The sequence below is a fragment of the Myodes glareolus genome, chromosome 21 (assembly GCF_982192425.1).
Source record: "Myodes glareolus chromosome 21, mMyoGla1.1, whole genome shotgun sequence".
In the NCBI taxonomy this organism is placed as follows: domain Eukaryota; kingdom Metazoa; phylum Chordata; class Mammalia; order Rodentia; family Cricetidae; genus Myodes; species Myodes glareolus.
This window is the reverse complement of record NC_142046.1, coordinates 17,541,631-17,568,944: the sequence shown is the minus strand read 5'-3', so window position 1 is coordinate 17,568,944 and position 27,314 is coordinate 17,541,631. Positions and strand designations below refer to the sequence as shown.

The window sequence follows — 27,314 nt, the reverse complement described above, 5'->3', positions numbered from 1 at the left end:
TAAGAGCACTTGATGCTCTTGTGTAGGACTCAAATTCAATTCCCAGCACCCACATGGTGGCTCGCAACCATCTGTAACTCCAGTCCCAGGGGACCCAATACTCTTTTTCTAGACATGCACATGGTGCACAGACAGACGTACAGACATAACATTCATACACATAAAATAGTAAAATAAATATGAAAATAATTTCTAGGTGAGCATAGTGGTGTACAGCTGTAATCTCAGTGCTGGGGAAGCAGGGACAGAATTCCTGGAGTTCACTGGACAGCCAGCTTGACTAACCAGCAAGCCCCGAGTCATAGCGACTGATCTTGTCTCAGATAAACAGAAGATAGGTAGATAGATAGATAGATAGATAGATAGATAGATGATAGATACATAGCTAGATAGAAGATAGATAGATATATAGATAGATAGATGATAGATAGATAGATAGATGTTAGATAGATAGATAGATAGATAGAAGATAGATAGATAGATAGATAGATAGATAGATAGATAGATAGATAGATAGATGATAGATACATAGATAGATAGAAGATAGATAGATATATAGATATATAGATGATAGATAGATAGATAGATGTTAGATAGATAGATAGATAGATAGATAGATAGATAGATAGATAGATAGATAGAAGATAGATAGATGATAGATGATAGATAGATAGATAGATAGATAGATAGATAGATAGATAGATAGATAGATAGATAGATAGATGACAGATACATCGATGATAGATACATCAATAGATAGATAGAACTAGCACTCTGGATTGACCTCTGAATTGACATGCGTGTTACAGCTCCCATACACGTACACACACTAAATAAATATAAATGAAAATCAAATGGGGCAAATTAAACATACTTAGGGATAACAAATGTGGGATTTATCACCAGCAGAACTGCATTTTGGCAAACAGCTATATGAGGGGCTAGAGAGGTAGCTTCAAGATTGGGAACTTGGGCTGTGCAGTGATGAGGACAAGTGCGGGGTTTGGGTTCTAGCACTCGTGTAATAACTCTAACTCCCAGGGAACCAATGCCGTCTTCTGACCTCAGTGAGCACCTGCATACACAGGTGCATACACTCAAGCACGCACACACATATACACACATGCATATACATGCATGCATACATTAATAATCAACTAAAGTGTGTATCTGTGATAAAGGTGACTCCCACCCCCACTGTGCAGACAGCTGCTGAGGAGAACTCTGGGGCTGCTGTCTTTCTGATTTTCTTGACACATTCTCTTGTGATGAGCATGGGGATTCACTCTGGCCTGAGAGTCTTTAGTTCCTGGCCATGCCTCCTGCAGCCACACTGGTGCCTCCATGCCATGAAGGGCACCCTGTAGGTATGAGGCATGTGGTATGATCATGACTGAGGCCCTTCCACGGTATCAACGAATGTTCATTGTTTCCAGATTGGCCACAGCCTTCAGGTTGCCACTACTGGTGAGTAGACCCCTTGTCCCCTAAACTTGGTCTTGCTCATTTAGAGCTGTAGCCTGTATTAGCACCTCATTTTGTTATGATTTGCATCTCTCTGATAGATATAATTTTATAAATAAATTGAACCTTTTCTTTCTTTCTTTTTACAAATATGAGGGTGTTTTTAGAAGTCTAAATTATTTGGAGCCTTTTACCAAATGCATCGGAATCTATTTCATGGGACATTTCCTCAAATCTCATGCCTTCTTTGTTTTGTTCAATGCTGCCTTTCGAACTCAGAGCCTGTGCATACTGGCCAAGGGCTCTACCACCAAGCTACATCTCCAGCCCAAATACTAGTTTTCACTGACCTGTTGCAGGTATTTTTACTGTTATTATTAGATTGTGCTGTTTGGTTTCTGTTGCTGTTATTAGGTTATTTTCTTGAGATAGGGGCTCATGTATCATAGACGGACTTCAAACCTGAAATGGCCTTGAACTTCTGATCTTTCTGCCTCCATCCCCTGAACGCTAGGATTAGAGGTGTGCACCACCACATCCAGGTTGTGCAATTCTGGGAATCAAATCTAGCACTTGCATGTTAGGCAAGTACTCAACAAACTGAGGTGTGTCCCTAGTCCAGCTTTGTTTTGTTTTGTTTCTAATAAAATGTTGTGGGCAGTTTCTCTGCTGAAGATTTTTTGCCTGATGCCCAGAACCTATAAACAGTTTCCAGGGAGCAACTTGGCTATGTGACTTCCTGAGACCTGTGCGGCAGGTCTAAGCTGACCATATCTAACTCCAGCTAGAAATGGAGACCCATTCCAGGTGATGAACAGCAGTAGGTCAGATTGAAACACTGCTGCTGGCTCAGAAACTGGACAAAGGAATGAAAGCCAAGGAAGTTAGGGTACCCAGGAAGCTGGAGGGGGTGAGAGCCAGGCTCCATGCCAGGCATCAGGAGGAAAGCATACCAGTGTCTTGACTTTGGCCAGATGGACCTCTACAAGTCTTACTATCTTGAGAACTGGGGGTTCTTTTAAGCCACTAAATGTGTGGGTACCAGCTGAAGCAGAGGTGTGAGGCTAAACATGAGTGTGTAGAGGGATTCTACCCTCCTGGTCCTTATTTCCTTCCTTCATGTCTGGTAAGCAGATGGGCTAGTTTGAATGGGACAGGACACACCCACCAAGATCGTCCTCCTGTTCAGACCCCCTGAGTCCTAGGGAGACACTAGCCCTCGTGTGTGAGGAGTACCTCTCCTAGACCCCAGAAACCCCCACTCACTTCTGTCGATTAGAATTGAGGTTCTGGAGATGAGATATGCCCTGGTGATCAGTCTCCTCTTCATCTTCCCCGGTACTGCTGGTCCTGTGGTCAGTGCTCCCCACATCTGCTATTCATGTGAAGCTACTGTCTCACAGCAACATTTGCATAGCAATAAGGGGTTCTGCATGTTCCCAACCTCTTATGAGTGTTTCCTAGCTCCATGTGACTTTTTAATGGTCATGTTCATTGCTGTCAGTGAGCTAGAAGGGAACATGGGGCTGGGATGGGGACAGGGCACTTATGATAATAGCAAAGCTAGGGGTCAGAGGCAGATGGCCCTAGGGAAGCAGACATTGGTCATTTCCTCTGCATTTATAATTGGACTTTCCAACTCTTCCTGACTGTCAAGGTCATAGACAGTTGTGCTGGATGACCCAGATGTGAAGAAATACTCAAAGGCAACACGGAAAACTCACAGGCACAAGTTTGTTGGAGAACAAGTAACTTTTGGAAAGGCAGTTTTTCCTTTGGGAAGAAAATGCAGATGTGTGAGGAAGGCTGTCCTGGAGGTCACGGGCTGTGTGGGCTGTGAGTAAAGGGCAGAGCTGGACAGGGTGGGCACGCTCCTTCCTTAGCTGGCAATGACGACAGAAGGACGTCCCTGTGTGGGCAGCTAGGTGAGGCGCACCTTCATCTCAGAAACCTTGTAGCTGTAGTTGTACCCTCGCCATGACTTCCAATTGATGCCGTTTGCATAGCTCTTATGGGGACCCCCGAGGTAGAGGCCGTTGAGGTTGGAAGTGTGGCACTCCGAGTACCACCAGGCTCCGTGGTATTGCTGCGCACAGCTGGCAGAACCCTGGTCATTGTCTTGGTCTTTGGTAGAGAAGAACTGGTTGTTTTGGTTAGTCAGAGAGTCACCTGTTGAGAAAGAACATGCATCATGTAGATAGATGCTCGACATCCACTGGACGGCCTTGCCTGTGGCTTGCCTATCCTCAGCTGGAGAATTCATCAGCTCAGGTCCAGGTGAGGGACCCATCTGTGCAAGCCTTGGGAAAGAGTATAGCACCAGATATGACCCCTCCTCCTGGTCCATCGAGTCCCTGTGGCCACTGTTGTCGCTCCCCCACCACACTCTCTGTTCCCTCAGGGATCCTCTGAAGAGCACCACCGGTACCAACTCTCTCCCCACTGCAGGCTTCAGCTCTCTCTAGGACTTCTCTTAACTCCCCTCTTGCCCTGGCTGGCTGTCTCTAGGGTTCACCCTGTTCCGCCTCCACGCTGGGCATGCAGTTTGCACGGACCCTCTGTTGGGTCCCTCGGATGCGTCCCCACCTGCAGAACAGGACCAGGGCTCCCTGCTTGCTTTCCTAAAAGTCCCAGGTGAGATGGGGCAAAGTGGGTGCATAAATTTCAGACCCGTCACCTTCGAAGTTCCTCAGAGAGTGGCCTACCCCACTTAGCTGTGGGTTTCACAGTTAAATAGGTCTGGTCATGCCCCACAGCTCCCTGAGACATATTGGGAATCTTGTCACTCCATTGAACCCAGCCAGGCACATACTTCGTGGGATGCACTTCCCAAACCACAGGGCCAGAGTCTTTTGGGGAAAGCTGCTGTGGTTCAGATGAACTGTCCCTCCACAAACTATGTGTGTTGAAGGTTCAATCAGGGCAAGTAGTGTTTGGGATTCTGGTGATTGGATTAAGAGAGCTGAAACATCATCAGTGAGTTAGTCACTGATAGATTCCTAGTAGCCCTTAGGGAGATGGTGACTCTGGGAAGTCAGGGTCACTAGAGACATGCCTTTGAGGGGTGTTCCCTTTCAGTCTATCTCTTTGCTTCCTGTTGAGCCTAAAATGAGAGGCTTTGTTCCATCAGAAGCTTCCACCATGATGTTCCTCCTCACCTTTGGTCCACAGTAAAGGGTCTGGCTAACTCAGTGTCCCAAAGGTGCTCTTTCTACAGGGAAATGGGGCTTTAGCCCCTAGGGAGAGATGACCATCTCCTGACTCTATCAGGTATGGTAGTTAGTGGTTCTGACTCACTACTCAGTGGAGCAGGGTGGGGACCTTAGTCTGGGCTATTGGGCTGTCTTGGGAGTGCTATCAGACTGCATCTATGGTCCTCACCTGGCATAAAGATGCAATTATTAGTGTTTTTCAGATGGCAACCCTAGCCTCAGAGCCATCGACTCAGCTCAAGGCTACCAGGGGGAGGTAAAAAGCAAAAAAGCAGGCCCCTTTACTTCCAGACTGGTTCAGAAGCCCCCATCTCAAACCTCTTCCCAAACTGCTCACCAGCACCACCTCCAACAAAGTTTCCCAGGATGAGCTTGTATTTCTCGGCCTCTCCCTGGATCCGGAAGGAGCTATACTTGGCAAACTCACGCTTGCCCTCAAAGTCTGTAAGGTCGATTCGCAACTCACTGGTTCCTGCAGGAAGTGGAGGGAGGAGTGTGAAGACTCGGTTTTTGAACTTGAACACTAGGCAGGCCTGCGGAATTCACCTGGGTAGGCACCAACATCTTTTGGCCTGGGTGGGGACACCATTTCTAGGCACCCTCCCATCTATTCCCCAGGCAGTACCTGAAAACCCACTGGCAGTGTTGCCTTGGCATGACCCGGCATGCTTCAGTCTGTGAATTCTCCCAGAGGGCTCTGCCCTCAAATGCAGTAGCCTGAACCTGAATGTGAAGGTTTCTTTTCTTTCTTTCTATTTTTTCCCTTCAAAAGTTGGATGCACAGGCGCAGACCCAATAAGGTGTCCTGGCCGTGAGTAGGAGACAAAGGCGATGTGGTTTTCATTGGATCACAGGACAGACCATGGGCAGGTGTTATGTGCCACAGTGGGACAAGAAGGCCTTTGGGGAGCCTACTCTCTGTGGCAAGGGGGACGTCGATAGGACCCAGAGGCCAGAGTGCAGGATGAATTAACAGCTAGATTGGTGAAGGGATGGCCCCAAGACTACCTGCATGCCTCTTCCGTTGTTTTCTGAGATGTTAGTAGCCCGCAGCTAGAGAGAGTCCTATCCCCTGACCCTCACCCTCTGGAAGGTCACAGCAGCGATTTCATGCCCTGGGGTGCTGTTAATGTGCACTCTAATCACCTGGGGGCTCTTCTGCCCCATGGTCCAGGATTCAGGGTCCCAAGGTTACCCAATCTGACTGGCACTGCCTACCCTGGGTGGTCAGGGCGTGGATGTTGTCATTCCCCAGCCAGAACTCCCCCAGCTGACTGCCGAAGCCCTGCTTGTAAGAGGCCCAGTCCCGAAAGAAGTCCACAGAGCCGTCGAGCCTCCTCTGGAAGACCTGGGACAGTGAGGAATACATAGAAGTCAAGAAGGCAGGCAAACTTCCCACAGCATGGCGGACCAAGTCTCGGAACAGAGCAGGAACCCATGATCCCAGAACACTAGGAGCCTAGTACCATACACACGCCATTGCAGACCCTACACAATAAAGTACGTGGCAGCTAAGAGAGTGGGCAACGTGCCCCAAGCCACGGAGCAGGAAATGGAGTGTGCTGGCTCCATCTGGTCCTCCCCTTCAACATGGGCTCTCCCGCACAGGTCACCAGCCAGCATTCCCGACTCTCTGTCTTCAGAGAAGAAAGGGCTCCCTCTGAGACACAAGGGGACAGAGAAGCCCACAGATCTCATTTTCTGTTGGCCACGGAATTTGGGTTCTGACAGTTCTGTGCCTGGGGGCTAGCCCAGTACTCACAGTCCAGCCTCCGCCATCAGTGTCCATGTCACACAGCACAGTCAGGGGCCTGCAATCTGACAGGTAGATGGTATACCAGCCAGTAAGGAAGTGGCCCCGGGTGAGCAATTCCCTGCAGGCCCGAGGTCCTGTGGATGGAAGCAGGGAATTAAGGTGGGACTGGAACCGAGGTATGCTCAGAGAAGGGAGGCAACAAGCCCAACATCACACGGCAGGGACCCAGAAGAGGAAGTGGTGACAGAGAATATCTCCATGGGGACAGGGTACATGATGTGGTCACCTGTAGCACATGACTGAGGTAGCCCGGTATCTCCTGTGTGGGGAGAGAAGAGACCTGGTTGTAAGTGTGTGGTTATCAGCTTCATCCCCATTGATCCCTAAGGCCCCACAAATGCATGAGCTGGATAGTTCCAGGACTCGCCTAGGACCTCCTCTGGAGGTACATGGTCCAGCTGCCTGGCTTTTCCTCTGCAGCTGTGGTAAGCACTGTCCTTGACAGCACCCTTGTTGAGGCCTTGGGTACCAATGGGAGTAGGTAACCCCCTGCTTGTTCCCAGCCTGCTTAGACTATGCTCTATCAGAGTGTCTACCCAGGAGGCCTTGTGGGTGAGGGATGTCTATGGCATTCAGAACTAAGGTAACTCCCCCTCTATTATAAAGAAACATGAGGTTCTGTCTTAGAGTTTAATAATTTTTTTAAAAAAAATAAGTAAGCATCAATTATAAAGAACTGAACTCAGTTTTGCTAATCACCCAGCTAGACCTCTGGTAGGTGCTAGGATGTGAGCCCTCAGGTTTTGAATGTCCTGGTGCCCGCCTGCCACCTACTCTACCCACTGAGCCCCTTTCCCTAGGTATGGCTGGGCATGGCAGACCACACTCTACATAGAGCAGTGGACACCCCCAAGAAGTAACACATGGACTCACCTTTCTCTCCACGTGCTCCCTTTTCTCCTCGGTCTCCTGGGGAAGCAGAAAATGAGGTGCTGGTGCCCAGAGCATCTGATCAATCAGGAGACTCACCAAAGGGGGCAAGCACTGCTTAGGGGCAGCTGGGCAGCTGGAGTCAGCAAGAGTGGGGGCAGGCAGCCCCTGCTTATGACAGGGAAGGGACACTGAGGCTTGGGGTAGGGCAGGCTCCCTTCCGATCTCTTTCTCCACCCCCCATGTCTTCGTGGACAGACTGAGGTGACTATTTAACACCCCTCGGCTGTCTGCCAGGCTGTTGTTACCTTTAGGCCCCATCAGTCCTGCCTTCCCAGGGTGTCCAGGGAGGCCGTTCTCTCCTGAAAATTCAAATGCACTTTCTGAGCAAAGCATCCACCATTGTCCCCATGGACAGTGTTTGCCTAGGTGGCAAAATCCTGACCCTGTCATGCTGACCTTAGTGACCTTTGGGACTATAGCCAGGCTCGCTGTGGAGGGTGCAGAGGGTGGTATAATCTAACCCACGACTGGGGAGGGTGCATTGGTGGGCTGGGCACTGGGGCCTCGGGTAGACTCCCTTCCCATCTCTTTCTCCAACCCCCAAGTCTTTATGACAGATTGAGGTACCTATTTAGTGCCCCTTGGCTGTCTGCCAAGCTGTTACCTTTGGGCCCCATCGGTCCTGCCTTCCCAGGATGTCCAGGGAGGCCGTTCTCTCCTGCAAATCCAAGCATACTTTCTGAGCAAAGTATCCACCATTATCCCCATGGACAGTCTTTGCCTAGATGGCAAACTCCTGACCCTGTCATGATGGCCTTAGTGACCTTTGGGACTATAGCCAGGCTCACTGAGGAGGGTGCAGAGGGTGGTATAGAATAACCTGTGGCTCGGGAGGGAGCAGAGGTAGGCTGGGTACTGGGACCTCGGGCAGGCTCTCAGTAAACTCCCCATTATTCCTTTGTACAACCTGAGTGACCCAGGCCTGGGCCACAGTGACCTCACGGGGAGACAGAGACAGGGAATGTGTCTTCAGAGATGCTGTCCTGCTAGGTCTCCACAAGGAGAGGGCAGGTCTTCCTCACAGAGTGTCCATGTGGAAAGCCGTGGCTGCGTCGTGCCCAGCGACCCTGTGCTATCCAGTTTGTATGTCGGTTTGACACAAACTAGAATCATTTGGAAAGAGACTATCAACTGAGAAAATGTCCCTACCAGATGGGCCTGCAGGCAAGCCTAGGGGGGCATTTTCTTGACTAGCGATTGGTGTGGTAGGCCCCGGTCGCTGTGGGTGGTGTTACTCCTGGGTGGGCGGTGCTGGGAGCCAAGAAGACAGACTGAGAAGGTTTTGAGGAATGAGGCAGTAAGCAGCATTTCTTCACGGCCTCTGCATCACCTGCTGCCTCCAGGTTCCTGTATTGAATTCCTGCCCTGACTTCCCTGGATAACAGACAGCAGGCTGTGAGATGAAATAAACCCTTTCCTTCCCGAACTGCTTTTAGTCGTGATGTTCTGTTACAGCCATAGAAACCCAAGTAAGATGCTTCCTGGCTCAATGGAAGCTATGAGGCGGTCACAAGGTTCTCCTTGCGGGTTCTGATAACGGGAATCACACTGGCCCCCAGCACAGCCCTGCTGGTGTCTGCAGCAGCTTAAGGATGCCAGGCTCCCATCGTCCAGGTGTGCCAAGGACAGAGTGGACTTGTTCGTCCTCTACAGATGGACATGAGCATCAGGAGAAGCAACTTCACTGCAGGGACACTGCGGCAGGCCCGCTATCCCTACAGAGCACCCAGGAACACTAGTTCCCGCTTGACTCCAATCAGCAAGTCATGTTGGTAGTATCTTAGTTATAAGAAAGTGGGGTCCAAAGTAAGAGGTCAACACCCCTCCCTCATTGCTGGCTGTCCCATTCTGGTCAGGGGATAATCTCTTCCTCAATGTCCCTCAGCAAGGTTCTGGTGACAGAAATCCCCTCCCCTAGTGGGACCACAGAGGTGAGCAAGCAATTGGGATTTGACTTGAGGCCACTCACATCGGCTTTAAGCCCGGCATCTTCTAGTGGTATCCGAGGTGTCCATTTTGTTCTCTCCCCAGCAGATCATCAACAGGCTCCACCTGGGGAACCTTCAGACACGGGGCTCACCCAGACAGCTCTGCTGCTGAACCCCAGTGTTGTACATCTGAGTCTGACTTAGGAAACATGGGTACCACCACTGTCTCCCACTAGGGGAGAACAAGTGTGCTCAAGGTCCCCACGAGCACTAAGGTTGTGGTTCAGGCCTCTAGGGACTGTATTCTGAAGCAGACCCCAGATGGAGGCTGCCCCACTCTCTCAGGAGGTCAACTCAGGGAGGAGATGGTCCCTTTGAACCTTTGTCTGCCACTCAGGGCAGGTGGAGAAGGAAGTGATAGCCCAGCTTGCAGGTGAGGATGCCAGAGTGTCTATTGCCTAGATGTCTTCTGGTGATCAAGTGAAGGAAACATAGGTAGGAGACCAGGAGGCACCTAAGATGGTCCAGAGGAGCCCTCCTGGATCTTGCCAGACTGGATGGGTCTAGTTTCTGTCATTTACCATTGTGCCAAGGGCCCCAGTGCCCAGTGCAAGACCCAGAGTCAGAGAGGACCTGAGGTGCTCATCCAAGTTCAGAAGACCAGACTCAGGGCCTCTCCCCCATTTCTGTACCTCCCACACAACCCCCTTCCCCAGAACACACCTCTATCTCCTTTGGCACCCGCTTCTCCCTTGGGTCCCAGGGCTCCGGGCAGCCCAGGGCAGCCTTGAAGGATGGTGAGCTTGTTGGAGTCCTCCAGATCCAGGACTTTCACTTCTGCAGTACAGCACAAGCATCAGTTAGTCTTACTATCTTGGGCCACCTGCCCTGAGGGCAACTCAGCCATGTCAGACATGGGTAGATGGCTGCACCCAGAATCCCCTGTCTCCTCTGCAGAAATGGGGCAGAAGTCAGATTCCTTTGATGGAGACTAGGTCCATCCTTGTCCTGGGAAGCTGGGCAGGTGAGAGAGGAATTCAGGATACAGTTCTATCACGTGGGTAGAGGAAGCCTGCTCAAGAATGAGTCCTCCAGTTACCAGTGCTGTGGTCCTTTGACAGATCACCTAAGACCCCTGAGACTCTGTCCCCTCAGTCCCAAGTGATTATAGGAACTGGAGAGATGGCTCAGCTGTTAAGAGCATTGTTCTTAGCCAGGTAGTGGTGGCACATGCCTTTTATCCCAGCACTTGGGAAGCAGAGACGGGTGGATCTCTGTGAGTTCAAGGCCAGCCTGGTCTACAAGAGCTAGTTCCAGGACAGGCTCCAAAGCTACAGAGAAGCCTTGTATCGATAAAACAAACACAAACAAACAAACAAAAAGCACCATTTTTTGCAGGGGACCCAGGTTTGGTTCCCCACACCCACATGACAGCTCACAACTGGCTATAACTCCAGTCCAGAGCATCTTCTGGTATCTGCAGGCAGCAGACCTGCAAGTGGTACACAGGTGAGCTTACAGGCAAAACACCCATACACATTTAAATACGTGGTTTCCCTAAAGAATGGGAGTGCGGCAGGGACTCACTTCGAGAATGACTTTGGAAAACTAAGTCTTGCCGTCATTCTGGCATTTAGAGACACCTTTGTGAATGGTTACTGTCTCTGAAAAATGATAACCTATCTTGCTAAGAAGTTCAGTCAACATAAGATTGTCTCTCGGTCTTGAGGATTAACCATGGAATGACTGGGCTAGAAGAGATCTTCTGGGGAGCGGATATGCATGCCTCAAGGCACAGCTGGAACCCAACAGAAGTTGCTACATTTTTGAAAATATTGTTAAATTGTGGAATGGCAGAGTACACACCCTTGTTGAACTCGAGTTATCAGAAAAGGGCGGGTCTTTGGTGTGTTTCTTGCCAAACTTTTCTTCTTTTTTTGAGGTTATAATTACATTTTCCCCTTCCCTTTCCTCCCTCCAAAACCCTCCCGCATACCTCTCCCCTCCCTGCTCTCCTTCAAATTCATGGTCTCTTTCTTTCCACTAATTGTTATTGTACGCATATATGTGTGTTTGTACACATGTATTCCTGAATATAACTGAGTCCATATGGTGTTACTTGTGTGTATGTTTCCAGGGATGACCATTCGGCACTGGACAGTCAATTAGTGTGTTCCTCAGTGGGGAGGACCTTCTCTCCCGCCCCCATCTTCCCTCAGTTGCCTGTAGTTCTCTGTGTAGGGGTGAACCCTCATAAGCTTTTCCTGTCTGGTTTCCCTGCTGGCTCTTTTCCCTGGACTGGGCTGTACTTTGCTGTCCGAGTTCCTTCTCTAATCATGTCATCACCTAGGACAGCTGTCCTGTGCTGAGGAACAATGTCCCCAGGGTGGACAGAGCCAATCAGGGATCTTTCTGACCCCAAGTCCTTGCCTAGATGTACCATATGAGACTATGGGGTACATTTTTACCTAAGTTATTAAGAGGGTGTGTCAGCCACCAGATTAGAGGCTCCTGGCGTTTCTCTCCAAACTCCCTAAGAAGGTAGAAAACATCGGTGTCATCTTTGCCTGTGAAGCTCCTGAGGTTGGACTGCAGGCCTCGGGGTCAGCAGTCCCAGGCTATAAAATCTCTACCTGACCTGGTGCTGGCCACTTCCAGTCTGTCTTCAGAGGGTGACACTGAGCTGATAGGGGCTCCTTGGAAGAGGCAGACACTAAGTAGTTACCTGCTTTCGGGGGCTTAGAGTCCATCTCACCTGGGCAGGTGTCAGCAGCACAAGTGAGCAGGCCTTTGATGAACAGGGTCATGATGAAGAGGGCAGCAGTGTCCAGGGCCATGGTAACTGCTCAGTTCAGTCTTCTCTATAGCTTTGCAGAGGCACCCCGCTCTTATAAAGCAGGAGCCCCAGCTCCCCACCTTGGGCTCCAAGTGTCCCAATCCCCAGGAGACAATCACTTCCTGGAGGCCCATGGTTGCACAAGAGGCCTGAAATGGTCCCAAGGGTATATCTGTTCTTCCAGTGAGGCCTCATAAGACTCACTTCCTCTGCAGAAGCATCGGAGCCCAGCCCAGGGTCACTTCTATTTGCAAAGGACCTGCCTTGTTGGCTTAAGTCAAGCATAATCCCACACACCCTTCTCGTTTCCCATGAGGATCCAAATCATCTGTGATTAGACAGAATTCTGGAGCCAGTACCCAGGACAGTCAGGAGTGAGCTGGTCACTGAGGATTTGATGTGGAAAGGAAAAGGAGTTCTAAGCACCTGTGACACCCGAAGTACACTTGTACATTGTTACCAGCTACCAAGGTAGAAGAACTTGCGTGGTATTTACAGGTAGATCCCACAGCCTGCAAGGATCAGACACTGGACTCTATTCTGTCAGAGATCCAGTGGGCCAGGGGCTGCTCATCACACCCACAGGCGAAGACACCTCTTGTCCCTCCACTCCAGTCTCACTGCCTTCAGGCTAAATTCTGTGTTTTGAGTTCTGTACCCTGTAGGCTCAGCCTAAGCTGACAGTGGCTGTTCAGCTGAGTGGTATGGACGTCTGATGATGTCAGAGAGTAGCAGGACAGGATTTCAAGGGACAGCTATTTCCCTAGGCCACTGTGCAAAGTAGATACCAGCCATACTGCTTGTGCCAAGGGGGACAGATAGTTAAGAAGCCTAGGAAAATATGGGGTGAGTGCAGGAGCACCATTGCTGAGTGTGATGTGCAGTTCTAGACAGCACCATTGTGCAAGCATAAGCAGGCTCCTTTCTGAGTCTCCCTGAGCCAGAGAGCACAGGGCTGAGGCCCAGCAGGCAAGCTTTGTGCCAACTAGTTGGTTCAGGATGGATGTTCACCTGGGGTTTGGTCAAGTCAGAGAGAGGGAGTAAGTCTTTGGACCCCCTTATGCCAGCTGCCTCTGCTGGCATAACTCCTTCCACACAGTCACCAGGGGAGATGTCACCAGCACAGTCCTGTAGCCAGGAAAGGCTGCTGAGATAAGGCTTGTGAAGACTGTAGATGCCGTGGTTTGGAGATCGTAGGCATTTAATTCCACTGTAGTGTTGGGAGGTGGGGCCTCTGGGGCAGTTAGGACTAGGTCAGTGTGTTGGTTACTTTGCTATTGCTCTGATACAACACCACAACCAAGACAACTAAGAGAAGAAAGCGTTTATTTGGGGCTTATGGTTCCAGAGGTTTAGAGCCCATAATGGAGGAGCAGAGGTAGCAGGTGGCAGGCAACTGGAGCAACAGCCGAGAACTCACATCTCAAAGGGCAAATAGGAAAGCAGAGAGAGGGCACTGGAGATGGCAGGAGGCTTAACCTCAAAGTCCTCTCCCAGTGACATACTTCCTCCAGCAAGGCCATACTTCCTAATCCACCCAATCAATCCCACTAACTGAGGACCAAATATCCAAATGCCCAAGACTATGGGGGGGATATCTCACTTAAACCACACAGTAAGGTTGTCAGAGAGTAAGTTCCACAGTCAGTCCCGATGGCTCTATAGGAAGAGGGAGGACCAGGACACACATGTGTGCATATCCACACACCCACGTGTATGCACCCATGTGTGTATGCATATACCTTCATGCAAGTGCATACGCATGCATGAGCACATGTATGTGTACACATATGTACATGTACACAGTACATACACATATGTATATTCACTGGTGCATGTTTATAAATATTAATGCATGCACACATGTATATAGTAATACATACATGTGCATTCATTAGTATATATACATATTCGTGCATGCACACATGTATACATATACATATAAACACCCACAAGCATTCCTGCCTTTCATCAGGGACCTATGTCGCCATTGCCAGCAAGAGAGTCATTGTTAGATGTAGACTTGGAATTTGCATGCCCAGAGCCACGAGCATAAACAAAACTCCCTTATTTATGAATCACCTGTTCTGTGCTCTGTCAGTAATGTGAAAGAGACAAATATATCCAGGTTTTGCTACAGTCAAATACTTTACATTTGGCTGTGTGGGAATCACTGACCTCTGGCAACGACAATCTGGATATTCAGGACTGCCGATCCTACTGGGGGCAAACAGCAAAAGGTCACAGACTCGCAACCACAACGGCTAAGTTCTGGGAACATAAATCTTGAAGAAAGAAAATAAGGCTTCCAGCTTCTCTTTTGCCGTGAGATTTACCAAACTCAAAAGCTAACTGGACAGCTGTGCAGTGTTAAAGGTCAAAGGTTAGTGCCAAGGCCTAGGAAGGGTTTGTGTTTGGGATCCAGAAAGGCTCCATCCTGGAAGCAGGGTGAGCTACCTCAGCACTGCTGCAAACTGCCTTTGAGGAGGTGTGTGCCAGGGAGAAAACTAAGAACTGAGAAACATCTCCAGGTCTTCCCAGGTTGCTTGTGCCTGCATCATGGGCTTCACAAGATTTCTATAGTGTACGAGTGTGTGTGTGTGTGTGTGTGTGTGTGTGTGTGCGGTGACAACTTACAGGAGTTGGATACCTTTTCCTACCTTATTTTTGAGGCAGGTCCTTTCCTGATAGTTGTGCATGGCATACTTAAGGTGAGCTGGCCCGAGCTTCTGACCAGTTCTTCTGTCTTCACCTCCAGGCTCTCCAAAGAAGAGCTGAGGTTTCATGTGCGGCCACTCACTGCTCCCAGTGAGTAATGGAGAGCAAATTCAAGTGGCCAGGCTTTGCAGTAAGTATTTTTGCCTGTTTAGTCATCTGCCTGGCCCTCTACAAAGTGTACGTGTATGTGTATGTAACTGTCAGAAAAGGATGGGAGACAACCGTGCTCGAAGGGAGAAAAAGCAACAGGTCCAAGAACCAGTAACGAGAACCCAGGACATGGAACACAGAGGTCACAGGTGCCAAAGCTACACCCTCATAGCGAATTCCTGAGAGTGTCTTCTTGAAATAGGAATCCAGAGTCTACACTAAGACCAGGATCTTGGAGGTTTGTGTTCATGTAAGTCTGTTCTGCATTGATGGATCAGGGTCCCCCTGCCACGTGTCCCCTGAATGAGCTACGTGTCCACTGCATAGATCATCAGTTAACTCTCCCAGCATAACATTGGACAAGATGGACTTAAAATGTTCAGAAAAGCCATGATACTCTTGAGCAGGACCAAGAGACACTGATCTGCTCTGCCAGGCACCAAAGCATCCCTAAAACTAGCAGTAACTCAGACAGGATGCTTCTGACTTAGGATTATGCAGTCAGACAGTAGGGCCAGCACTGGGCCCAGAAACAAAGCAGGGTGTATCCCACCCTTTGATCTGTGCCAGTGGAGGCTCTATAGAGAAACAGGGAGTGAAAACTTTGAATAAATGCTCCAAACAACTGACTGTGTGTATAGTAAAACAAGAAGTGAGAGTGTATAGGAAAACAAGAAGTGTGAGTTGAGTTCAATCGTACAGAACGACATCAATGTTGGGAAAACCGTAAACCCTAACATGAATGGTAAAACCTAGTGGTATTAGATCATATTATATGTTATCAAATAGCCTCACTGATGTCTTATACGGGACAGAAAACTGTCAGGCACAAAGGGAAAGTTTAGAAACTGGGGTGAACCATGGAGAACAGCATTTGTTTTTCAAAATACACCAAGGTGTGGGGAAGACAAACTTGAAACACGCCGATGCATGTATGGTAGAGGGCTCGCTTTGTTGGACCGGTAACCCTAAGAGATGCTTATAAGCATGGATGCTTCATTTCAGTAAAAACAGCAAAGCACACACAGCTCAGGTGACCAGAGCAGTACCCTTAACATCACTAGACACCAACCATCCATTCGATCTAGCACAAATTTTTTTGAAGAAGCAAACTACATAGGGTTTTGGTGAGAATGCATGAGAACTGGGGGCCCTCATCCATTATCACAGAGGGTGCCCACGGTATAAACACATCTGAAAGCCCGTTGGCATATGTCCACAGTTCTCTGTCACCAGTGAACTCAGCATCCAGCCACGGGTAGCTCAGCAGGGAGATGCTGGGACCCACAGGAAGACAAAAGATCCACCTGTTGCAGAATGGTCACTACCCTGCAGGGGTCTCATACTGGGGAAGTCCCTACAGCAATGACATAAAACCATCACAGCTTCTGTGGAAGCTTGCTGGAATTCACAAACAACCAGGCACTAAATGGAAGAAACAAGGATTAAAAGAATGCTGGGTACAGGCTAAGGGCTTTGCTGTGCAAGTGTGAGGACCCGAGTTCAGATGCCCAGCATCTGCATAAAAGTCAGGTTTGGTGGGTGCATCTGTAACCCTCTCTCAAAAAGTGAGGTGGAGAGCCATTGAGTAGGACCTCTAACCTCTACACACATGTGTGCACACACAAGCACATGTAAACATGTACGTACACCACATGCACTGAGGCACATGCATACACACTCCACCACACAACACACACACATACATACATACACACACACATACACAAAAAGAACATTTATAGTTAAATTGTGTTTGTGCAAAGTTTATGAAAAGGGAGGGACCTGAGCAGTGGTATTGGTTAGTGGTGAAGTAGAGAGAAACAAGACTCCAGCCTCCCAGAGGAACCTAGTGTGTGGAACTGTGGAACTCGACCAAGGGCCCTGGGAGGCTGGACAGGGCTGTGTTAAAGTTTCCTGGGCTTCGGTGAATGGATGTTTTGGTTCACTAAAGGAAGGTCAGAGCAATGAAGAGCCAGCACAGGTGTCAAGGTCAGCCTTATTGCCTCCTGCTGAAGCTCCAGGCCAAGCATTCACAGGGAGCTTAGGGTAAGGAGGGCCCAGAGACCCTTTCTATACCCTCACTTCTAGGAAATCAACCAAGCACTACCACCCTGTCTGGCCCCCAGTGCTAGTGCTGAAGCCAGAAGAGAGGGAAATAGACGGAGAGAGTGTGCCTTCTGCAGGGACCATGCCCACACAGCCTGGACCACTGACCACCTTGCTGATGGAACAAAAAACCTTGAAAGATGCAATGAATGGTTCCTTCTTTGCTGGGCTGTGGCATAAGTGGACAGGGGGAAAGGGCACTTCCAGCGAGGACACAGGGCTGGGGCTGCTCTGCCGGTTCTAGGGGAGATGGCTTCGTCCGCCCCCCTTTCCAGGATCACAACTGAGGCAGCCAGCTAGCCAGTACACCATGAATGGCCCTCCTCTCCAGGGTACCTGCATTTTCCCCTGTCCCTCTCCTAGGGATACACACCCCCATGAAGCCCGGAAGGCGGTGGGAGGGACCTTTGCATTGCTCCATCTCTGAGCTGCCAGGATCGCTGTGTCCCCTGTGAGGACATCTGCCTTCCACCCTTCTGGGATACAGAGGAAATCTGCCAAATTCAGAGCTCAAGAAAGGGGACTGAAGGTCCTCTCACCACCCAGTTTGGGACAATTCCTGTTTGGGAGGAAAGGAATTCAGGTACCTTGAACCATTTCAGACATGTCTATGCCGGTGGGGTACTTCTCCCCAGCCTTAGAGCATTCACCCCTCCCTTCCTGCCAGTGGATTTAATTGGCCCTCCCCACCCCTGGGTTCTGGAGTCGCCAACTTCCCCATTCTCCCTTCCTCCACAGTCTCCTCTTTGCTGGGGCCTGGCTCTGGAGGCACACCATTAAACATCATGAGATCTTTTCATTCCATTGTCTCTGGCTGAGGACCATTCATCTCAGAGATCCTCAAGCCTGGCTGTCCCCACCCCACTGAGATCCTTTCTGGTGGAGCCCTAGGGAGAGCCCCCGGTGCTCCATATCCCATGCTCTTCCCCTTGGCCCCTGCAGACAAGCTCAAAATTCGGAAGTTCAGAAAGTGGGCACAGGGCAATCAGCTGTTGTGAAACACACTCAGAGTTGTCACATGGCCCAGAACTTTGGCTTCCAGGTGAAGACCTGAAAGTAGTGAAGCTGTGTCCACAGACTCGTCCCTTCACAGCTGTAAGCTCATGAGGGCCCAAAGGTGGAAGCTGATGCCTGTCCCTCAGCTGGTGAATGAACCAACAGAACACAAGCCACCTATCAGGATGCCCTCGGCTAAAGTCCCAGCTTGTATCACACTGTGGATGAGCTTCCAGGCCGGGAGGGCCAGACCACACTGTATAAGCCCCTTCGTGTGCCCCAGAACAGGCAGGTTCACAGGAAAGATACATAGTAGTTGTCAGAACCTGGAGCAGAAGAGAGGGCGTTGGGACAATGGGTCTGGGGTTGTCTTTCAGGTGATGAGAATTTTCTAAGTTATTATTGAATTATAGAATATGCTGATGACACATGACTCTTAAAAAATACAAAACCCCGCTGAATTGAACACTTCAAATGGGTGAATTCCATGGTGTGTAGAGTCTATTAATAAAGCTGTCAAAAGATAAAGGGATTGGGGAGAAGGGGATAAAAAGGCCTCCTTCAGAACGGGGGACACAAGTCAGAGGTCCTTAAGCACTGCAGACATATGTGTGTGTGTGTTCATGAGTGTGCGGGTATGTGTGCACAAGTATTCGCAGGCATGTATAAGCCAGAGGTCTGGACCAGCTGTCATTTCTCACTCTCTGTTCACCTTGTTTTTTGTTTCTTTTTTGTTCACGTACTTTGGGTTTTGTTTCTTTGACTCACTATGTACTCTGGCCTGCGTGCAGCTTGATTTGTAGAATAGAGAACCATCTGTCTCTGCCTCCTGGTTGCTGGGATTAAAGACATGCGCACAATGCCCAGCCTCTGTTTTGTTGTTTTATTTTTTTAATTTTGTGTGTGTGTGTGTGTGTGTGTGTGTGTGTGTGTGTGTGTGTACATTTGCACCTGTCTGCACTCACATGACATTCCTATGGAGGTCAGAAGACAATTAGTGGATATTGGCTGGTTCTCTCCTTCTACCGTGTGGGTCCAGGATTGAAGTCAGGTTGTCCTACTTGGTTGCGAGTACCTTTACCCACCAAGCATCCGTGAGAGTCACCACTTTGGATTTTGCCTGAAGCTTTCCAGTTAGGCTGGGCTGGCTAGCTAGTGAGCCCCAGGAAGCTGCTGGTCTTCATCTCGATTATGCTGGGATTATAAGCATGTGACACATCACCTAGCGTTCTCTCTCTCTCTCTCTCTTTTTTTTCTCTCTCTCTCTCTCTCTCTCGTAGGTTCTGGGAATTGAACTCAGGTCCTCATGCTTGCAAGCAAGTTCTCTACTGACTAAGACATCTTTCCAGTTCCATTACTGAAGAACTGAAGGGAGTGTTGTCTTTGCCCAGGGTTGCAGGGTGGGAGGAGCCCTTGCCTTCTGCCTCCTTTCTCTCCGCCCTTCCCCTCTCCCTCCCTTCCTCTTGTCAGTTCCCTTTCTTTGACTTTCCTTTGTCAGGAGTCCAGGCTGCTGTGACCCTGTCTTGAGAAAGCTGCTTTCTAGCTATGTGGTATTAGGAAGTGTTCGGCAGCCCTTGGGGGGGGGGGAACGTGGAGCAGAGCAGGCGAGGGAGGGTATCAGGCAGTGCCAGCCTCTGAGAAGCAACACTGCAGTGGTGGTGGCTGAGGTCATCCCGGGCCATGAGACAGAGCCACCTGGGGCTCCGCAGGAAGCATTCCTCACCCATGGACTGTTCTAATTTCCCAGAGATAATAATGGGGCACAAAGCACCTGCCAGGCCCTCGAAGACAGATGACCAATGCTTGCAGCATAATAGGCTGTGTCACAGAAAATTGGAATTTATATCTCCCGAGGCAGGGCTCTCTTCACACCATGCCTGCATCCCTAGGACACGCGAGTCTGCCCTGGGCTGCTTGCTGGAAGACATAAACCAAGACAGAGCGCTGTGGAGGAACCCTGCTCCCCACGTCCTGTTTTTAATATCTTAATTGAGTCTACAGGCCCTAGGACAGTATGGAGCAAACAGATCTCATGAGATCCTCTTCCAGCTCCGCCTGGGATGAAGGTCACATTCACCTTCTGAAACACAGGTGCGACAAATCAGACAGGCAAGGCTGACACTTTTCCTGGGGTTTTGTTCTGTCTTTGTGATTGTTCTTGCTTAGTTCACTGTATTTCTAAAGCATGTGAACAAACTAGATCCAAGAGTATGTCCCCACCTGAGTTAACCTAGTTGTTCTTAAAAACCCAAATCCGTCTACGGCCTTTTGTTCCTGGGGCCCAGAACACAATCCGCCTTGCTCTTGATTTAAGCATGCTGACAGGCCCCTGCCCGCATGTCTGCACTGTGGCAGGAGTGGAACGGGGCTTTCATATATAATGCATGAGCCAAGCACAGTGGAGGCAGGGACGGAGAGCGTGGAGCTGTGTGAAGCTGTGTGGACCCTGTGTGCCTTCTGCCTTGGAGCTCGGTTTTTAGAGTCACAACACAAGCATATTTACTCTGGGTAAGAGATCAGGATGAGGCTGGGCAGGGCATTTGCTCAGCGAAGTGGATTTAATTTTTTAAACTCACATTAGGACAGGATTAACCTTGCCGAAGAATACTGAGGCATGGGCAGAATGTATAAGACTCATCCCAGTATGCGTGGTATGGGAGAAACACAGGTGAAATTAAACATTTATGGTATGGAAATGCCTTTTCCTCAGCCTTCTTCCTCCCTATAGTCATCTCTGAGGTGCTGGCTCCCTGCCCTGTGGAGTGGGCACAGTCTATGGCATAGGCCTGGCCACATGGTGTTCCATCCATCCTTCTGGTATCCCGGCCCTGTCATTCTGGGGACAGGTAGGTGGGCTTGCAGGCTTATGGATGCATGGTTGCACACACACACACACACACACACACAGAGAGAGAGAGAGAGAGAGAGAGGAGAGAGAGAGAGAGGGAAACACAGTCCCTGCCAGGCTCTTTAGAGACCTGCTCTTTGCAAGCCAGAGAGTTCCTGGTGTGGTCTCCATCCTGTTCTGTGAATTGGAGGCACTGCATGTTTAAAAACAAACAAACAAAAACAGGCTCTGATTGGCTGGTCAGCACGTCTGTTGAGCTTTGTGGGAAGGCAATGCTTACCCTAGAAAAGGCTGTCCCACTTGTTGAGGGTTCCTTAATCCAGGAAATCCTCCAGTCCTACACAAACCGTGATTGATCTGTACACAAGAGGCCATCTAGGAATTTCCACACTTGATTAGTGAGTTGAACAAGCAAGTTCTTGCTTCTTTCTCAAGCACTTTAATTTTGCAATTTCTCCACAAACTCTTTCAATAAAAAAACATTTCAAAAGAACCAACAAAGGAGAACTGAAAGCAGGCCAGGGTCCGCCCTGTGGTTTCCTCAGCAGAGCCCAGATCTCTGCTCCAACTGGTGGCTTGGCTGAAATGCCTTTGGGAAATTGCTAGTGTATGCCAGTCTCGTGCAAACCGGTGGCAGGTTCCTCTTTCCAAGCACTGGACTGCGGCTGTGCTCTGTGACTAGCTCCACACTGTGCCATCACTGCAACCAGCTCTCTACACAAGAAAAGCCGGGGAGGCTGTGAACCCACAGTCACCATCTGGAGACCCCCGCAACCCCTGGAAGCACGGTGGGGAGCCTGGGCTGAATCTCTCTGCTTGGACTGGCTAGTTTTACGTCACCTTGACACACGCTAACATCATCTGAGAGGAGGAAACCTCAAGTAAGAAAATGTCTCCATAAGATCAGGTTGTAGGCAGGCCTCTCAGGCTTTTTCTTAATTAGTGATTGATGGGTGAGGGCCAGCCCATTGTGGGTGGTGTTACCCTGGCCAAGTTGTCCTGAGTTCTATAAGCAAGCGGGCTGAGCAAGCCGTAGGGAGCAAGCCACTAAGCAGCATCCCTCTGTGACCTCTGCACCAGCTCCTGCCTCCAGGTTCCTGCCCCCACTACCTTTGAGGATGAACAGTCATATGGAAGTGTGAGTAAAACAAACATCTTTCCTCCCTGAGTTGTTTTGGTCATGGTGTTTCATCACAGAAATAGTAACCTAACGAAGACACTGCTCCCGAACCTGTGTGGGGACAGGGAAACCTCCACATGGCAAGTTGCTGCAGAGCAGTGACCCCCAGCGGGGGACATCTGTATACACTTTTCAACCGTCTTTGATGTAAAGAATATCCTTAGTGACCTAAGAGTGAGTTGTGTTCAGTGAGGGATCAGGGTGGTACTTCACACCCAATCGCCTTCTTTAACCCGCAGGGAGGGGTGTCCATCACTCTTCTGTTTCGAGGATGTAGAGACTACCCAGAGAGGTCACACAGGCTAGTCCAACCCTCTATCCCTGGATAAGACTCTCTGTGTGAGGCTCGCCTCTCAAATTAGCCTCTGTCACGGCTCTTATGAGGACTGGTACCCTCGGCCTGTATGGAAGAGGCTGCTTTGCACTTCCTTCCTGTTTGACCACAAGTCCAAATGGACAATCTAACCAAGAAAATGGCCTCTTAAACCAAGGCATATGGCTGTCCCTGTCTCTCTATCCAGTACCTCTCCCCAATTTTCTTCCTCCCAAACACCAAAAGATGGAGTAGAGCTTTCTTTTGGGTACTCTGGAGATTCTGGAAGACCCCCCCCCCATGCCCATCTTCCAATGTGGACTGGACTGACCTGTTTCTAAAATAGGGGTCAGGTCCAGCTCCAGCAATAAGGTGTGTCCCAAGATTTGAACCAGTGGTGGAAATCAACACCCATCTTCCCTCTAAAATTTCCTTCCTGACTTTCTTGAGGTCAGACTGCTGTCCTAGTAGCAAGGGTAACACTGAGTTCCTGACCTGGACGTGACAGCAATGGATATGGACAGCAGGGGACCTGAGCAGGGGCAGTTCAGTGGGCTCCTGCCCAGCTCTTGTTGGCAGATACTAGGAATGACCAGGAAAGGATTCTCTTCTACCACACCACATGCTTCCTGGGGTCAGGGGTCAACTATCCTCGCTTCTTTGCCTCAAGCAGGGAGTAAGGGGGCAATCTTGAAGCTTGCTTTGTGGATACTGGCCTAGAGGTGCCATTGTTCACCCAGCCTTCTACCTGGGCATCACCACTCTTCTACCTGGGCATCAAAGCAAAGGCTGTCACCACCAGAAATGATGCAAGGAGCCCTTAGGGTACCAGCTTGCTCCTCTGGGCCTCCAACTCCCAGTCTTAATGTTGAAAGGCTGCTGGATCTATGGGCCTCATGTTATATAGGCCTGGAAAGCTGGTGTTCCCAGCTATGAGAAGTTTTCAAAACCTACAACACCTTGGAGCTGGTCCTGGACGGGCAGTGAAGCTTCGCCTTCCTGTCCTGAGCTTCAGCTGCCTCAACCACAAGGGAAAAGAGAGACCCCACACAGCCCCTCCCTTCAGCCCACATCCAGTCTGAGTCCACTCACTCAGCCGCAGATAGTCAGTTTCCCACCTCCATCTTCAGGGTCCCAGGCCCAACCCTCCCCTCACATGCTACCTCCCAGTTGGAGCTCCATCACACCATGGAGCTGCAGCCCCATGGTCCCTGCAGCCCCGATGGTCCCTACAGCCCCAATGGTCCCCCAGCCCCGATGGTCCCTGTAGCCCCGATGGTCCCCCAGCCCCACTACAGAACCAGGTTCAGAGAGAAAATTGCCCTGTTGCGCCTCTGTGCAGACCCCGTCTCACTCTCCTGTTAAGGCTGTTCAACAGACTCAGACTTCCCCACTGGCCCAGTCTCCTAGCTGTGTCTTCTGTCTCTCCAGCCCTGCCCTATCCCAATGCCTCACCTCACTCCCATCACAAGCATCAGCCGAAGCCTCTTGCAAACTCAGCTGTCTCCTGAAGACTCCATGGACTTTCTCGCTCTGTCCTTGCCTGTTAACTGCTACGTGCCCTTCTGTCTTGTCCACCCACGGAGTCACTCCTCTCTTGCCATCGTTCCTGAGGGAGGGCATGCTGGACCTTGCCCTCTGAATCCCACATGTGTCTCTGAGATGATTTTCATCAGTCTCCTGCTTGCCAAAATCTGGGATCCCATGGACCTAATCTACCCCTGAGCAGCAAACTTACAGCTTGAGCATAGGGCTGGGGCTGTGACCACCAGGGGGTAAGTGGATGGCTATGTTGGGTAGATCGGTAGGTGGGTAGAAATGTGGGCAGATGGATGACTGAGTAGGTGAGTGTTGAAATGGTGGATGGGTGGTGGGCTGTTAGACAGGGAAGTGGAAATGTGGGTGACTGCATTGGTAGGTGGGTGGATAGACAAATGGACAGGTGAGTCGGGGGATAGATGGGTAGGCAGGTGGATGAACAGTGTGCTGGCTAGTTTTAATGCCAACTTGACACAGGTTAGAACCGTCTGGGGAAAGGGAACCTCAATTGAGAAAATACCTCTGGTGGATTGGCCTTTAGGCAAGGCTATGACACTTTTCTTGATGGATTATTGATGCGAGAAGGCCCAGCTCACTGCGGGTAGCGTCACCCCTGTGCTGGTGATCCTGGATGGGATAAGAAAGTAGTCTGAGCAAGCCCTGAGGAGTAAGTCAGTAAGCAGCATCCCTGGCCTCTGCATCCATTCCTGTTCCCGGCTCCTGCCCCGACTTCCCTCACTGGTGGAGTGTGACCTGGGAGTTTTAAGCTGAAGTAAACTCTTTCTTCCCCACATTGCTTTTGGCACTGGTGTCTGTCACAGGCACAGAAACCATAACTAGGAGAGAGAGGTAGGTGAGCGAGGAGGTAGATAAATGGGTAGTGAGTGGGTGGGTAAACGGATGGACAGATGGATGTACAGACAGACACATGGGTAGGTAGGTGAATGCATTGATGGATGAGTGGATAAGTGTGTGGATAGTCGAGTGGATAGATAGGTAGGTGGAGAGAGGGTTAACTGGGTGGATAGGTGGAAGGACAGACTGATGAGCGATGGACAGATGGACAGGTAGACAATTAGACTCAGTGGATGGATGGGTGGGTGAAGATTGGTCTAAAGAGGTCCTTTCAGCCCTGAAAATGACTCAGGGAACTAAAGTATGGATAGTTTTATTTTGGTGGTGACTAACCCTGCACCCAGTCACCTGGTTCCAGATGAGGACAGTGGTTCTGTCTGGACCGCTGCCTTCGCAACATCTCCCCTTCCTCTGGCTCACTGGGGAGAAGCACAAATGGCAGCTAGAACCACTGCAATGGATTCCAGAGGAGCCCCACGACACCGAGGATGGAGGGCAAGGTTGGTGGAATGTGACCTGTCTGGGCGATGAGGCTGTGACATGTGGATCTGGCTGAGTCTTGTAGCCAGACCAGTCATAGACTCTGAAAGCAGCACCAGAACTAAGGACTTCCCATTGCTACACTAAGAAGGCCCAGGTCCCGAGTAGGGGCAACCTAGGTTTCCTCCTGCTTGGCTGAGTGGCTGCAGCTGGGTGCAGAATGCGGGCAGGACCATTCTTACTACACATAACACTGAACACACCACGGCTAGCTGTGAGAGCTTTCAAAATGGTTCAGAAGATGCTAAGAGTAATTCCACCCTCCAATGGCCTCTTGGGAGATGGGGAGTGGGGAGTGGGGTGGGACATGATTCTCCAGTCACAGCTGAGCTCCAAAACAGCTGCAACCCCTTCACCTCAGGCTGGTGGCTTCTTTCCAATAGTGTTTGCTGCTGCATCTGTCACAGACCCAAACAGAGTTGTCTAGGCAGAGAGACTCTACAACTAATGACCTCGGTCTTTCTGTGGCAGAGAAAGGAACTCATGCACCTATGGGGATGGACATCGAAGCGGCACCAGAGCAGGCAGCCTCCAGCAGCCAGACCACCAGGACCCTCTGCCATGTCCTGTGCATGAGCTTCTCCACCATGACTCAGTTACCCTTTCCAAGGTGCCTTCCCATGTTCCTGTCCTCTTGGCTGAACTGCTCTGCACAGAAACTGAGAACCAAACCTGGGCCTGGGTTCAGAGACAGAGCTTAGAACACAGTTAGTAGGTCCCCTTTGGAGACTTCCTGAGCTCTGCCTGGGCTGGGGGTGTCAGCCGTGGCAAACAGGCAGTGTGCACTGTGTTGGGTGGAGATCAATGCTTGCCGGAAGACAAAATGGGACGAGAAGATAGAAAGGGGCAGAGAGCTCCTCGGAGAGGAGCCGAGGCAAGCGCGGAGAAGGTGACGGCCAAGCCCTGCACTGGCACTGGCGTATGTTCTTGTCTCAGGAGCATATCTGTCCTGGCAGCAGCCTCAGCCCTGTTCTGTGATGGAGAAACAAAGCTCAGAGAGGGTGTGCAGATGATCGGAAGGCCCACAGCACATGCGCAGGCCTTGAGCCCACTTCTCCTCCCTCTGAAGCTTTCTGCTTCCATGCTAAGAGAAGCTCAAGCCTGGAGTGAGTAAAGAGGTGTCTACAGGAAAAAGGAGATAAGAAAGAAATGCTGCCATGTGTCCATATCCAGGGCCACCCTCCCTCTTGTCTGTTAGTTTTTCCACTTTCCAAACTCTCTGCAGTGGGGGTCTATTCTTTCAAAGGCCAAATATAATAAATTAAAAAAAATACTTCATCGAGGTTTTGAAAGGCATCCAAACGCCCCTAATCTGGTAGCCAGGACACGGCAGTGCCAGGTCCTTCCAAGTGAGGATTTGAATTAAAGGGCAATGCCATGAATTGAATGTAGAATGTCCCCATAGGCTTGTGGTTTGAACTCTTAGTCCCCAATTGGTGGCCCCGTTTTCTGGAGATAATGGGACCTTTAGGAGGTGAGGGTCACCAGATGCGGTTCTTGGGTGTGTGTTATTCTTGATTCCGGCCTGGTTATCTGTTGACTGTGATGTGAACAGTTCCACCGCCACAAACAGAATCGCTGCTGCCACGATGGATGGAAACGCACGGAAACATTGAGTCAAAATCAATCCATCATCCTTCGAGCTGTTCCTGTCAGGAATCCGGGTCACAGTGAGGTCAAAGGAACCAATACTGAGGGCCACAAAGTGAAGTCCCAGCCTATCTCGGCCTGAGCTCAGGTGTGCCTGGGAAGACGCGGGCACCTTCTTCACCGGTGGTAAAGGCTTTGTTCTTCTGTTGCTGTTGCTGTGACCAACACCGTCACCAGAAGCAATATAAGAAGGAAAGACTTGATTTCAGCTTTACAAGTCAGAGCCT

General features: G+C 50.1%; 1 protein-coding gene across 3 annotated transcripts; it reads right to left on the bottom strand.

Annotated features, from left to right (window-relative positions):
- Positions 1-3,184: 3,184 nt before the first annotated feature.
- LOC125398848 (ficolin-2) lies at positions 3,185-12,291 on the bottom strand. Of its 3 annotated transcripts, none has more exons than XM_048431851.3 (10): positions 12,079-12,290; positions 10,077-10,190; positions 8,030-8,083; positions 7,671-7,724; positions 7,366-7,401; positions 6,719-6,751; positions 6,439-6,566; positions 5,895-6,024; positions 5,014-5,148; positions 3,185-3,633 (listed from the first exon to the last, which is right to left on the bottom strand). In XM_048431851.3, the coding sequence occupies exons 1-10, from the start codon at positions 12,188-12,190 to the stop codon at positions 3,386-3,388; spliced, it is 1,044 nt and encodes a 347-aa protein (XP_048287808.3). In that variant the 5' UTR covers positions 12,191-12,290; the 3' UTR covers positions 3,185-3,385. The 3 variants fall into 3 exon arrangements, with proteins under 3 accessions (XP_048287808.3, XP_048287809.3, XP_085537590.2); XM_048431852.3 differs by having other exon boundaries at positions 12,109-12,288; XM_085681464.2 differs by lacking the exon at positions 8,030-8,083 and having other exon boundaries at positions 12,079-12,291.
- Between the last annotated feature and the right edge of the window lie 15,023 nt (positions 12,292-27,314).